The sequence below is a fragment of the Octodon degus genome, unplaced genomic scaffold, assembly GCF_000260255.1.
Source record: "Octodon degus isolate 3935 unplaced genomic scaffold, OctDeg1.0 scaffold00033, whole genome shotgun sequence".
NCBI classification, from domain to species: domain Eukaryota; kingdom Metazoa; phylum Chordata; class Mammalia; order Rodentia; family Octodontidae; genus Octodon; species Octodon degus.
In genome coordinates, this window is record NW_004524609.1 from 6,176,739 (window position 1) to 6,190,778 (window position 14,040).

Sequence of the window (14,040 nt, forward strand, 5' to 3'; positions counted from 1 at the left end):
TAAATATTGTATAGTCTCCCTAGTATAAGAACTCAAAAGAAGAAATACAAATAGAAAGGTATAACACAATTAAAAGGAAAGCAAGAACTTGAGGATTAGACATGAAGAGAGGGCAAGGAGAAAAGCTAGAAAACATGACAGGGGCAAAGCAATACATTTATATGCACAAGATGGGTAAGGCAATGATCCTGAGAATCTTCAGCATGTTTGTGAAACAAGCAGTTAATTGGTAGGATCCTCAGCCTGACTAACTATATATGCTGATACCTGTGAACTAAGCAGCTGCACTGAAGATAGCAATGTGTAATGGTAGGGTCATCCTTGGGATGCCTGTCATTCTGGTCTTCCAAATATGTACTGTTTGTCATGACATGCCAATTACTGCTATAGTGTCTCTCAAGTAAATGTTTGTTTAAAAAAATGGGGTAATAAATGAAAACAAGAGACAAGAAAAAAATGTCATATGACTGTCTTGCTACAATGCTGTATGTGGTTAGATTTCTAAATTTCTGTGTAAAAATATGTAACTTTTTATTCCTACTTTTAAAAATAATTTTTTATTTTTTAAAATTTTTTCCTTCATGTTCTGTAGGGACTTAAAGTTTAACATATCAATACTTGATGGAAAATACCTGTTCCATGTTATGCCTAAGATGTTATATATTCAGATGGATAATGAGGTCAAGCTCAATTGCCTAGGTTGTAGGGTAATATTAATAAGCTTCTCTTCTGGATGGTTAACAACTTAAGTTCACAGACCAAAAATTAGAGAAAAAGAAGGGCTGCCAGGACAGCCAACATTTTGGCCCTAGCCTTTCAAGGTCAGTGAAACCTCAGGACATAGGAGAACCTGTATGGTAACATCATGTAACTCAGTTGTGTCCCAAATTTTCTGATCAAGGAGATTATGAGGCCACAGAAGAAAGTGATCGACGATGTAGAGTGTGTATAAGGAGAGTCACATGGAGAGAAAACATTCTCTCAGGCTTTCACAGAGAGCAAATTGGTTAAGCAATGGCCATGACTAATCCACATGGCTGACACTGACAAAGGGTCTATAAACTCCGGTATAGGGTTTCAGGATAAATCCTGAGGGGATTTAACTGACCTTATCAGATGCAAAAGTTACATTTCTTGCTATATAGGTCTTGCTTTACCTTGGTCTTAACCATCCAGCAGAAAAGTATAAAAACGAGGTATATAAAGTAAAGCCATATTAATATGCTGAGGCTCAAGTCAACAACTTCTTTTATTTTTATTTGTATTTTTTTTGGTGGAACCAGGGATTGAACTCAGGCCTTTGTGCTTGCCAGGCAAATGTTTGTTCCACTGAGCCATCCCCCCGGCCAAGTCAAGAACTTCTGTCATTGCCAGTCTTATGGAAATCCAACTACTGTTATGGACTACTGGACTATATTGGAATATTTTGGGAGTAACTATATATATATATATATTGGCGGAACCAGGGATTGAACTCAGGCCCTTCCACTTGCCAGGGAAGTGCTTATTTCACAGAGCCATCTCCCCTGCCCTAAATTGGAATATTTTGCTGAATTCAGGCACCTACTATATTTAAATGACAATGGAATGCTCTTTTCTGTCAAAACTAAACAAAATGGGATACAAATGAATGACCATTTTGTGTTTGTATGTTCAAAATAGTTAAGATATATACACAACTGCATTCTCTTGGATCATTGAATAGAGAGATTTCTTCAAATAGTGTTTGTGGACAGGATATCATGTCTGTATCTTGTACAATGAATAACCACTAAGACAACAATATGCAATATATTAATTATTGAAATTGTGCTAGTAATTCGTTGTGAAACTGTCTTATTGCTATTTGTTTCTCAATAAAATTATTTTTTAAAAAATCAATAGTATTCCTATAAGCAAAGAACAAATTCACTGAGAGGAAAATTAGAGAAACCAAACCTTTTATAATAGCACCTAAAAAAATTCTTAGGAATCATTCTCAAAGAAAAAGATCTACTTGAAAACTATAGTACTCTGAGAAAGAAATAGAAGAGTATTTCAGAAAATGGGAAGATATTCCTTTCTCCTGGATAGGGAGAACCAACATACTGAAAATGGCCATACTTCCAAAATTGTTACACAGATTTAATTCAACCCAATCAAAATACCATTAGCATACCTCACAGAAATATAGAAAACATTCCTAAAATTCATTTGAAACTAAAGTTTTTCATTTGAGACAAGATCTCTTGCTGTGTTCCCAGGTTCCCAGTACTAGCATGGTATTTGTGGTCCTCCTGCCTCGACCTCTCAGAATGCTGAGATTACAGGTGTGTATCCCCATACCTGGCTACTTTTCTCCTTTTATATATCCATAGAGAAATTATCACAATTACATCATTCTTTTCTTTTGGCTTATATACAAAGTTGCCAGTGGTTTGTGCATCATCACTACCTTAATGGAGTAATTTGTTTTTGAGTCTGTAATTATCTTTCCCAGTGAGTTTTCCATTTTCCTGAGTTTTCTTGCTGCGAATTATTGTTCTTACAGTTGAAAACCTTGCTGTAGCACTTATCAGTTAGGCCTCGTGGTTATGAGCTCCTGCAACTTGTGTTGGTTCAGGCAACTCTTTTTTTCTCTCTTTTCTAAAGGAAGACTTTGCAGAGTATGATACTCTCCCTCTCTCCCAGTTTATGTGCATCTGTGGAGAACTCCACCGAGTGTCTTATGGGTGCTCTGGCCTATATGATGAGGCACTTTTCCCTTTTTAGTTTTAATATTCTCTTCCTGACGTTTGATAATTTGATTCATAATGTGTTTTAGTGCCGATCTCTTCACATTTAACTGTTTGGGATTCTTTTAGCTTATAAATCCAGAAGTCTATTTCCCTCCACACTTTTCTTTTTTTAACTTTAAAAAAAATATATTTAGTACAGGGTCTTACTACACAGATTTGGCTCATAGTGATCCTCTTGTTTTCAGCCTCCCAAGTGCTGGGATTACAGGTGCACCCTATCACGCCTACTCTCCTCACATTTTTAAAAATAACCCTACTGCCTACTTTTCCAGTCTTTTCTTTCTTCAATTCACTGATATACATTGGTGGGCCTGATACATCCCAAAGTTCCTTAAGCTTTCTTCATTTTTTCCCCTTTTTTATTCTTGCTTATCTAACTGGATATTTTAAAATATGTTATTTTTTAGTTTTATGATTCTTTCTTTGTATTTTGGTCAAGGTTGTTGTTGAACCCCTCTATCTAGTCCATTGCATAGTTTAGCTGTTATACTCTATCCCCAAGTTTCTGTTTTCTTTCAAAACTTTTGTTTAGATCCTCATTTTGTTCATGTATAATTTTCCTAAGCTTATTGGGTGTTTTGATAATAATTATTTTTCATTGTTGCCAGATACTTCATAGTCCTCCATTTCTTTATGGATAGTTTTTGGAGGTTCATTTATTCCTTGGCTTGTGTCATATTTCATATTCCTTTACACTTGGAGCTGGATTTTGTATATTTCCCAGTCTTTGTGAGCTAGTTCTTTTTACAGGGAAGATTTTCAGGAATCATCCTAAAGGGCCAGGGAGATGGCTCAGTGGAATAAGTGCTTCCCTGGCAAGCTTAAGGGCCTGAGTTCAATCCCCGGTTCCACCAAAGGGGGGGGGGGAAGAATCATCCTGAGTAACATTTCTGAGGTCACCTTTCCCCTTTCCTGTGGTTGTGCCTTCACTGGACTTTAATATGTTGATCCTTAATTCAGGGGATTTATTGGTTTCTCATTTCGGAGCTTGTATTCTTTGGCCTCTAATACTAGTTTGTCTTCTATGGCCCTCTGGAGTAGCTGCAACTGTTTGCTTGCTTGCTTGCTTGCTGTTTTGTTTTCATCTCTCTCCAGGTAGCTAGAGTATTGTTGATTCCAGAGAATCAGTCAGCAGTGATGGAAACATGCCTTGGACAGGCCCCTGAGGGGTGAGTACTGGACAAGTGCTCCAGTGACCAATCAGGAGCTGGGAGTGTCCACACTGTTTCATGGCTCTGAGAACTTAGCAATCAGAAGTGCCTCCTTTGTTCTCAGTGATTCCAATGCATCCCGAGTGTGAGTAGTAGTCCAAAGTGTAGACTTTGTTCTCAGCACTTTTCAAACTGGGATTTTTTCTTCCAGCTCCAAGTCCGGTGAGGCAACAATCAGACCCTCATATAGTTGCTGGAAAAGCAAGTGCATTGGATGTTGTTTTATTTGCTCTTTTCTTTCCAGAGACAAAAATACCTGGCACCCAAAGTTAAAAGAGAAAAAATTCCTTTGGCTGGCAGGTTGGAGTCCATGGCTGCTGGGTACCAGGCAGGGTGCCTGGCAGAGGGGCATAGCAGAGGAGAAACAGCTCATGGCAAGGCAGGGCAGGCAGAAGGCAGCATGCAGCCTGCAAGTGACAAGTGATAATGCTGGTCTTCTTTCTCTTTATTTTGTTCAGGCTGTCGTACCTCTTAGGGTGTGTAGCACTCACACTGAGGATGGGGCACTCTTACTGCTACCCAGAACTGTGCCAGAGCAATCCGTGGACTAATTTAGTGATCATGCACCCTTGTCCAGCATCATCTGCTCCAAATCTTGCCACCCCAGCAAAACCCCACTGAAGATGCAAGAGGCTTTAGAGGGGCGTCAAGACACAAGCCATAACAGATGATGTGCAGTTCAGTGCCCCCTTCCCTCCTCAGGGAGAAGCTGAGGATTTTCTCTTGTTCATGAAATTTTATTGAGAGAAGGGGTCATGGTACAAGGTTACTAGGTCTTTTTTTGCCCACATTAGCTGGTTGGTTTCATGTTTGTTTATAATGCAGGGGGAGCCTCTTGCCTGGTATCTGGATGTCTCCCAGAGTGAAGTGACTCCTGCTTGTTGCTTGTCTCTTTGTCTGTGAAGAGCAACTCCACCCTTCTCTGTTCTTTGGGATCAACAAGTCTTTGAGCATGTTTAAATACTTTAGCATTAGGAAGAGTGAATGAGAATGTTACATTCCCTGCAGTTTTACTGGTTGAGAGTAAAAAAAAATTGTGTCAGGGAATTTTACTAAGGCATTGGAATTTTTTCTTTCTGTGACACCCTGCAATTAATTAGGCCACACTCAGTCTCCTTTCCAAATTGATATAAGATTCATATCATAAATTCATCATGATCATGTCCCCCACACCAATGGTACACTGTTTTCATCAGTTGCTATTCAGAAAGAGGCTTTTAAGGTTGCCTTTTTTCTCCCACTTGCCGTTACATTGTTCACTCTGACCACTAGTCCCATTACTCTTACGGTTGTTTTTGTACTTATTTAATGTTCAAGTGAATCGTTTTCCAAGCTGGAGACAGTCTTGTGGCAAGAAGTAACTTTTGTGAGCTTGTGTCCTGTGCCAGCCATTTCAGCAGTGATGCTGACTTTCTTCTTTAGTTGGATCAGTTATGTTTACACCAAGCTGGATTCTGCAATAGTCTTGTTTTACTTGGCCTTCTTGGGAGCGTGTTTTAGGAGCAGTTTAATGAGTGTAGTTTTGAACATGCTGAATTGGAGTCAGGGCTATTCAGTCTGTGTTTGTAATGGCTAAGAGAGCAGTTTGGACTGGAGACGTAGATTTGGTAAGTGAGGCTTCCATTTAATATGTTGCATTACCCAGGAAAAGTGTGTAAAAAGGACGTAAGTGAAGGACTCTGAAATTACAGCATGTATAGAATGGGTAGCTAACCAAGGTTCCTGTGGAGAATATTTCTGAAGGATGGGATGAAAACTTGAAAAAAGAGTGGTTCTGTGGAGCCAATGTGGCATCTTTAAAACACTGTCTCTAATATTTTGGTGAGTTCAAGTAGGGTAAAGGTAGATGAGAACTGATTTGCTTGAGTGTTTGGGAGATCACTGAGGACTTTACCTACAGCACTTTCAGGATGAGTACAAGTCAGTTAATAGTTGACTGAAAAACAAAAGACAGGCTAGAGCATGGATCCAGGAACTTGTTCAGATTTTTCTCATGAAGGGAAAAAGGTTGATTGGTACAGAGACTAGTTGCATGTGAATTAAGAGTGTGTTGTTTTATGTATGTACTCTGTGCAATAAATAGATAAATGTTTCAGACTTCTTTTTATGAATATTTTCTATGAGAAGAATTACTTTTAATATTTCAGCATTTTTCAATTTTTAAGCATAGCTCTTTTTATGATTATTTAATCAATTCTTAAACAAGTATAGGCTACTTCTTAGTATGTCAGGTCCCACATACCGAGTTCTAAATGCTTATTTCAGCTCAAGTACTTTGATGAAATTTTTCTACAGAATATTACCTTCTCTGTTTTTCTTTGCTTTTATTTAAAATTTGAACAAGTAAAGTACAATACAGGAGTGAGTATAAAGCAATAGCTCTCTTTAAAACAGATTTTTTTAGAACTTCTCCATTATCTGGTAACCAATCTAAAGATATTATTTTATCAGTTTTACTATCAAAAAGACATTAGTTTTGACATTGTCTTTTTGAACTAGTAATTTAGCTTTTGGAAATTCTTAGTACGATGTACTGTTTGTGAAGGAAATCCTGCCATGGTTTGTGGTTAAAAGTTAATGACATTAATCCATTATACACAGGGGATAGATTATCCACAGGTGATAGTTTCCAAGGCTTCTGAAGCTGTAGAGTACTGAACTCTACATACACTGTGCTTTCTCCTGTGTACACATGCTTGTAATAATTACAGTTTATAAATTAAGTGTCATATAGTAACAATAATAATAAAATAAGACAGTTATAGAGTGTTATAAAAAGTTATTTAAAATATTTGAGAGGTCGGGGAGACAGCTCAGTAGAATAAGCTCTTGCCTGGCAAGCACAAGGGCCTGAGTTCAATCCCCAGTTCCGAAAAAAAAAAAAAAAAAAAGATTTGATTTTATTATTTTTGGAATTTTTCTCTTACATTTTCCAAACTGCAGTTGACTGGGGTTACCTAAAGTTGTGGAAAGCACAGCTGCGTGTGTGTGTGTGGGGGGCACTCTTACAGCGATCAGTGTTCGTTTCATGTATCCAGAAGCAGCTGTTTAGAGAATAAGTACTCATAATCTTGGGGCTTTCTTTGAAGTAGCTTGAATTAAAACATATCAGAGATACTACCGCTAAACTGGTATATTTGAGAGTGGTATTTTTGTTTGATTTTTTTAAATCAGAGAATATAGTCTTTGGTGAAATCCATTTAAACAGGTTACCTGCATGTCCTGTACTTTTTACATTTTACCTGGATTGGCATGATACTTTTAAAATCAGAGACTGGACTAGCCAAATAGCTCAGCAGATTAAAGTGCCTGCAAGCAGGTGCAAGGGCCAGGGGTTGAATCCCTGGGCCTGAATCCCTGGGCCTGGCGTGCTGGCCCTGCCCCGGTACCCATTAAGACGTTCTTTGAGACTGGACGTGGTGGCACACGCCTGTAATCCCAGCTCTTGGGAGGCTGTAAACAGGTAGATCACTATGAGTCTGATCTAGTAGTGAGACTCTGAATACCCTGAAAACCCTTCCCTAAAATGAAAAAAAAAAAAAAATCAACGACTGACATTTATTTTCTTACATGATTTCATCTTAATTGAACTTTATGCTAATAAAAGATTTATTTATTTATTTATTTATTCATTTATCTTTTTGAGATAGAGTCTCGCTGTGCAGTTTAGGCTGGCCTTGAGCTCACTTTGTAGTTCAGGTTGGTGTGGAACTTGCAATGATCTTCTGCCTCTGCCTCCCAAGTGTTGGGATTATAGGCGTGTGCCAATACACCCAATGAAAGTTTTATTTTATGTATTTGAATATTTCATCTTGAATCCAACAAAATTTGCTAAATTTCTTTAAAAAAAGATTATCTCAGAATACAAGCTTGATTTTTGTCTCATCCTACAGTTAAGAAAAAGGGAAAGGGAACAAGTTTCAAATACATAAGGATCATTGTTGTCCCCCTTAAAAACAGCATAATATTTATAAGCAAGTATATGGCATTTATGTGACATTTTACTTTTGAATTAATCTAAATGAAATAAGATGTGATGTAAGAAATATAAATGATTTTTATATCTGTCCTACTTTTGAAGCATTTTTAATATAAACTACCATCTAAGTTTCAATAAAAATAATCATGGAGCTGAATACATTGTGTCCTCTAAATTCTCTAAATTTTGATTGGTGCTGTTTTGATCTCTTAGTATAGAACAGTGTGCTGGGAAGCTGCAAACAAGATCCCATTCTGTGAGTCCAACTTACAAAGAAGATGGACAAAGCATTATCCCTCAGAATTGTGTAAGATCAGATTTTACTTTTATTTTTCATTTTTAAAAATAACATCACAATGTTTTAAGTTCATATTAAATTTCCAGTAATTCTTTTAAAAACAGTGAGTAAAGTTTTGTGAACATCTTGCTGCCAAAGACAGTGGTACACTTAGTATGCTGTGTGGTTTTTCTTCTGCTTTCGCAGTAATTCTCAGGTTTGCTAAAGTCTATCCTGTCATTTGTACATCTAAGCATAACTTTGAAAACATATTTAAAATTTTTTCTTCCTCCTTTTATTTAGAATAACCAAGTAGATAACCCAATGGTCAAAATATTGAAAAGAAATTGGGAGTAACCTGCAGTGAAGTAGGAAACACTGCTTTTCTGATTAAGTTGAACTGTTTGTGCCTTTAAAAATGAGCACCTCCCTTGAATTTATGTGTTTCACATAGATCAGATTTGAACAAGTATGGTAATAAGGAACTGTGTTTTCTTACTGTTGTCTTTATCAATTACCTCTGCTATCTTGGATAATGTGATTTTTATTTACAAGAGGGATCATATTACTTTAAAATAATTCACTGTCTGGCGAGATAGCTCAGCAGACTAAAGGGCCTGTGTAGGCAAGTTCAGGGACCGCTGTGCCAGCCCCAACCCCAGGGCAGGCTGAGCTGGCCAGAGTGTGTAGTGCATAGTAATCCCAGCGCTGGGGAGGCTGAAAACAGGAGGATCACTGAATCCTAGCTGCGTAGTGAGACCCTATAACAACCAAATACATTTTTAAAAAGTAAATAAAGTAATTTTTTTTTTTTTTTTTGGCGGAACTGGGGATTGAACTCAGGCCCTTGCACTTGCCAGGCAAGCGCTTATTCTACTGAACTATCTCCCCAGCCCCCAAATAAAGTAATTCATTATGTTTTTTCAGTGATAGTTTGAGATCTGTCATTAAATAAAATTTGATATAAAGGAGAGCCCATTTTTAATAATGATCATATAACTATAATTAATACATTTACTTAAAGAAGGCAGATATGTTTTTTAATTAAGAAGTGTTTATTCACAAAGAGAAACATAGAAAAAGCAAAGGCCCACCAGTAGAAGTGGTAATGAATTTTAATATAGTATGTAAATAACAGAATCTTAACATTTTGTCGACTAGAAATTTGGAGAACCAGTAAAATATGCAGAACAGTTGAGTCTATTATTCTTTGTCACTTCATATTAATTTAAATAATTATAGGAAAGTAGATTTATTCATTGGTAATGAGATTTTTGAAAAGCATGAAAATGATGTGTGAACAAATTTAATTTCAAAATAATACTTTTGGGGCTGTAAAATCGTCATTGTTGATTTATATGGGTGTACCTTTCTAAGCTTTTAGAGCTTTCAGGTCCAAGTACAGACCTGAGGTTGTCTTCAGTTAATTATTGTTTTAATCTAGTTGATAAATATGTAATAAATTATACAGAGAAAAAACATGGATTTTTTTTTTTTTTTAGTTTTTAGAGAGAATCAGTGTAATTGTGTTTTCATGATGTGAGTCCAAAGCTTATTACTCTTTATATTCAGGGTACGAGTGGGAATTAAGGACAAAGAGCTTCTTGGACATCAACATAAAACTTCCCTGTTAACTGATTTTAACAAGGGTAAATAATTCATCTTTTCAAGTGTTTGGCCCCTGCCCCTGCCACTTTCAAGCTACTGTGGTGTACCACAATTAAAACGTTTTGTAAAAGAACTTACAGAAAGGAGTCTGGATTAATTTTTAAAATATTCTTTTGATGTTTTTTTTTTTTTTTAAATCTAGTTACTGTGTGAACATATTGTTAAGGCGTCTCCTAGCCCTAAGCAGCTGTAATAAATAGTTATTAGTAGAATTGGGCACTTCAGCTCGGTTGTAACAGAATCCTTTCCTCGGAGGGCAAGGCAGCATTAGCAAATAAGCACACCGCGTTCATTGCTCTGAATGACACGTTTTGTCTTGTTTCCTTTTCATCCTCCTTGTTGTCTCTGTTTTCTACCTCCCTTTTTCCTCCTTTATTTCTTTCTTCCATTCTTTTCTCTTTTATTTCTCTTCTCCTTTCTTCTTTCCTTCCTCCTTACCGCTGTATTCTCTTTTGTATTTCAGGAAATTCATTTGAAAAAATCTCCTGTTTCTTTGGATGACAGTGACATTGAAGCTCGCCTTAATAGTTGGAACCTTGGGGTAAAATTTTGTTTTTATCACATACTGATGTGGCACAATCATATTTTATTTGTATAACATGAATTATTTTAATCCTATTCACTGAAAATTGGATGTCACACACTTAGTATTTTGTTGACCTTGAGAAAACTTTAAGTATGGGAAACAGAAACAGTGTTTAAAAGAAATATGAAATATTTCTGGTCTTATCCTTGACAAGCTACCATTGTTATTGATGAAATAAGAGAGATTTTTTTTTTTTTGGTGGTGCCAGGTATTGAACTCAGGACCCTGTGCTTACCAGGCAGACACTTGTTCTACTGAGCTATCTCCCTGGCCCCAAGAGAGACACACAAAATTAGTTCAATAATCACTTAAGAACATGAAATACCAAAGTGAGTAGTATGGCAAGCAGAGACAGTTGTGCGCTGCTGACGCGGGCTACACTGCAGTAAATGGGTTGTTAGGCAGGTCGGTGTGGTGCGGCCTCACACAGGACTTGCTCCGCCTTGGTGGGCAGCTCAGTCCCTGAAGGTGAGCCTCTGGATCCGATCAAGAGATGAAATGGAGCAGAGCTGTGTGACACTGTTCCTGGCCTAATGTGATGTATGCTTTGTGAACTTTTTAATGAAGAATAGACTTCAAAATAATGCCAAGTATCGCAACTATGATGTCCCTTAGGCAGTGGGAGTTGTTTTTTTAATTTTTATTATTTTTTTTTTAGCTCTGTTCTAATCTTACAGGACTATCATGCATATATTTGGTTGTTGATCAAGACATGAGTGTGCAGCGTACAACTACTGAGGTGATGGGGAGGATGGGGGAAGTGGAGAGAGGTAAATGGACTTAGGAAGGCTCTGTGAACGAGCAGCATCGTGCTCAATAGTTTATACCATGCCCTACGTCCAGAGGCTGGGAAGCGCAGGATTTTGATATGTAGAGATGAGGCAAAGAAGAAATTTGAGGCCAAAAGAAGTGTAAGAAAAGATAAGGACAAGTGAGCTGTCCTGGCTGTGTCTGTGGGGTTTATACATGGAGCTAATTGCATCCTTGTCAGGCTGCATTGAAAGTTTGCATTTGAAATTTCAGGCTGTACAGAGCTCTGAGCTCCTTTCCCCCATATTCCTCTTTACAAACATGCTATTTAAATACTTAGAGGAAAACGAAAAGGATTTAAAATGGTTTTCATGATATTTCATTTCTTACACAGTACTTGCAGTTTATAAATTGAAAAATAAAATAAGAATAAAATATTTTAAAATCTTAATCCTGAGACATATGTTGAGATTTTATTTTGTGAGTTTAGCATGTCTTATGTGAAAACCTAAAGTTGGAAATACTCCAAAATCCATAACTTTTTTCTGGTGCTGGGAATTAAACTCAGGACCAGGCAGGCACTATATTGCTGAGTTATATCCCTGACCCCAAATCCAAAACTTTTGAACATTATTGTTACACAAAAAATTATGGCTTTTGGATTAGAGGGTACACATTCAGTGAAGCCTATGAAAATATTACAAAATCTGAAAAACTCCAAAATTTGAATATCTCTGGTGCCAAGATTATCCTGTAAGGAATAGTCTATGTATGCCTTTCCATTCTTGGTGTAATTTTACAAAATTAAACAAAATTAGGTCCTATTACAAATGCTGTATTATGTATAATTGTGAATTTTTATGTCTGTAAGAATTCAATAAACATGGTGTTACATTGTTTTGGATAGATATTTGGTAGTTTTGTTCCTTTTGAATATTTAAGCTGCTCCCAATGTGTTGCTAACATAAATAATACTGCAATAAAATTCATTACAAGAGTTCATTTATATTTATTTGCTTTCTTAGAATTATGTTGTCTTCCAGAAGGTTTGTACCAGTTCCAACTAGCAGTATCCATTAGTTGTCCATTTTACACTTACTCACTTGTATCAAGGATTATTATTTTAAAAATCCTAAGTCCTTTCTAGAAATCATGGCTTTTTGTTTTCTTTTGACATGAACTCTTACGGTATTGCTCAGCTGCTCTTGACTCTTGGGCGCAAGCTCTTTTTGCTTCAACCTCCTGAACAGCTGGTACTCTAGTGGTCTAAAAGATCAGAGCTCTAGGAAAATTGGCTTGGTTGCATTATGCCTAGATAGGACATGAGCAGAAGTGGACAAAGGGGACCAAAAGTTTTTGTATGACATTGCTTGAGTAGCTTTGTTTCTTCCTCTGAACAATCAACCAGTAGCTAGAGTCAGACTGCATGCTCTAGACTAAGGGTACAGATTTTATGTTGGTAGCATTGCTGTCAACACCTTCTGGTGTGTGTGATGTTCTGAATGTTTCATTTTTGTAGCTCTTTCTTGATACATTTTCAGTGCATATCGCATGTGCACACAACTGAGTCGCGCCATGTGCGTTTGCAGTCAGTTCTGGCTACGTTGTGTGGTTGCATGGGTAGTGGGGAATATTGTGCCTTGTGCAGTGACTTCACATTACTGTGAAGCATGGCAAGTTGCCCATCAGGAAAAACTGCGAGTTATGAATTATTTGATATTTCAATTGTAGAGTATTGTTTTAAAGGTTATATTTTAAATCTATGCAGGGAATATTGGGAGGTTTTGCTGTTAACAGGAATGATTCACAGCTCTTTTTTGGTAGGTGCTACCATTTTAAGGTCATAGAGGGGGTCTTGCAGGTTAGCTCAGTTGTTTAAGTGCCTGCTCCAGCAAAGTCAGTCAGGCACAGGAGACTGCGTTTTGATCCCAGCTCCATGTGCCTTACCAAACCCACCCTTAATGCAGCCTGAGCCAGCCAGCCAAACAAACAAACAAACAAAAAAAAAAAAACAAAACACCAAACCAAACCAAAACAAGACAAAACAACAACAACAAAACCAAACCAAACAAAACATCTTTGAGTCTATCCCTGGTACCACATGTCGTGCAGGCCCTGGAACCTCAGGCACGCCCTGCCTGCCTCAAAACCAGGCTAAAACCCAAGTCCTTGCACTTGCAAGGCAGGAGCTTAGACCATTGATCTATCTCCCCAGCCCTAGAAAGATCCTTTATAGTGTCCCTAATGTAAGAACTCAAAAGAAGAAATAAAAATAGAAAGGTATAACACAATTAAAAGGAAAGCAAGAACTTAAGGATTAGACAATGAAGAGAGGGCAAGGAGAAAAGCTAGAAAACATGACAGGGGCAAAGCCATACATTTATGTGCATAAGATGGTTCAGGCAGTGATCCTGAGAATCTTCAGCATGTTTTTGAAACAAGCAGTTAATTGGTAGGATTCTCACCCTGACTAACTATATATGCTGATATCTATGAACTAAGCAATTGCTTAGTTCATATTGAAGATAGCAATGTGTAGTACTAGGGTCATGCTTGGAATGCCTGTCATTCTGGTCTTCTAAATATGTACTGCTTGTCATGTCATACCAATTACTGCTATAGTGTCTCTCAAGGAAATGTTTGTTTTTTAAAAAAGGGTAATAAATGAAAACAAGAGACAAAAAAATGTCATAGGACTGTTGTGCTACAATGCTGTATGTGGTTAGATTTCTTAATTTCTGTGTAAAAATACATAATTGTTAATTCTTATTTTAAAAAATATTTGTTTATTT

The 14,040-nt window shown here is 37.1% G+C and overlaps 1 protein-coding gene across 3 annotated transcripts in view; it reads left to right on the top strand.

Annotated features, from left to right (window-relative positions):
- The window catches only part of Cep112 (centrosomal protein 112), a 722,997-nt gene that overhangs the window by 135,126 nt on the left and 573,831 nt on the right, over positions 1-14,040 (top strand). Inside the window, exons 5-6 of one of the 3 annotated variants that reach the window (XM_012514508.2) lie at positions 8,181-8,274; positions 10,376-10,453. The exons of 1 other annotated variant lie outside the window; for it this stretch is intronic. In XM_012514508.2, the coding sequence (XP_012369962.1) occupies positions 8,181-8,274; positions 10,376-10,453 (172 nt within the window). The remainder of the gene's footprint in view (positions 1-8,180; positions 8,275-10,375; positions 10,454-14,040) is intronic. One more of the 3 variants, XM_023714104.1, reaches the window with a different exon arrangement.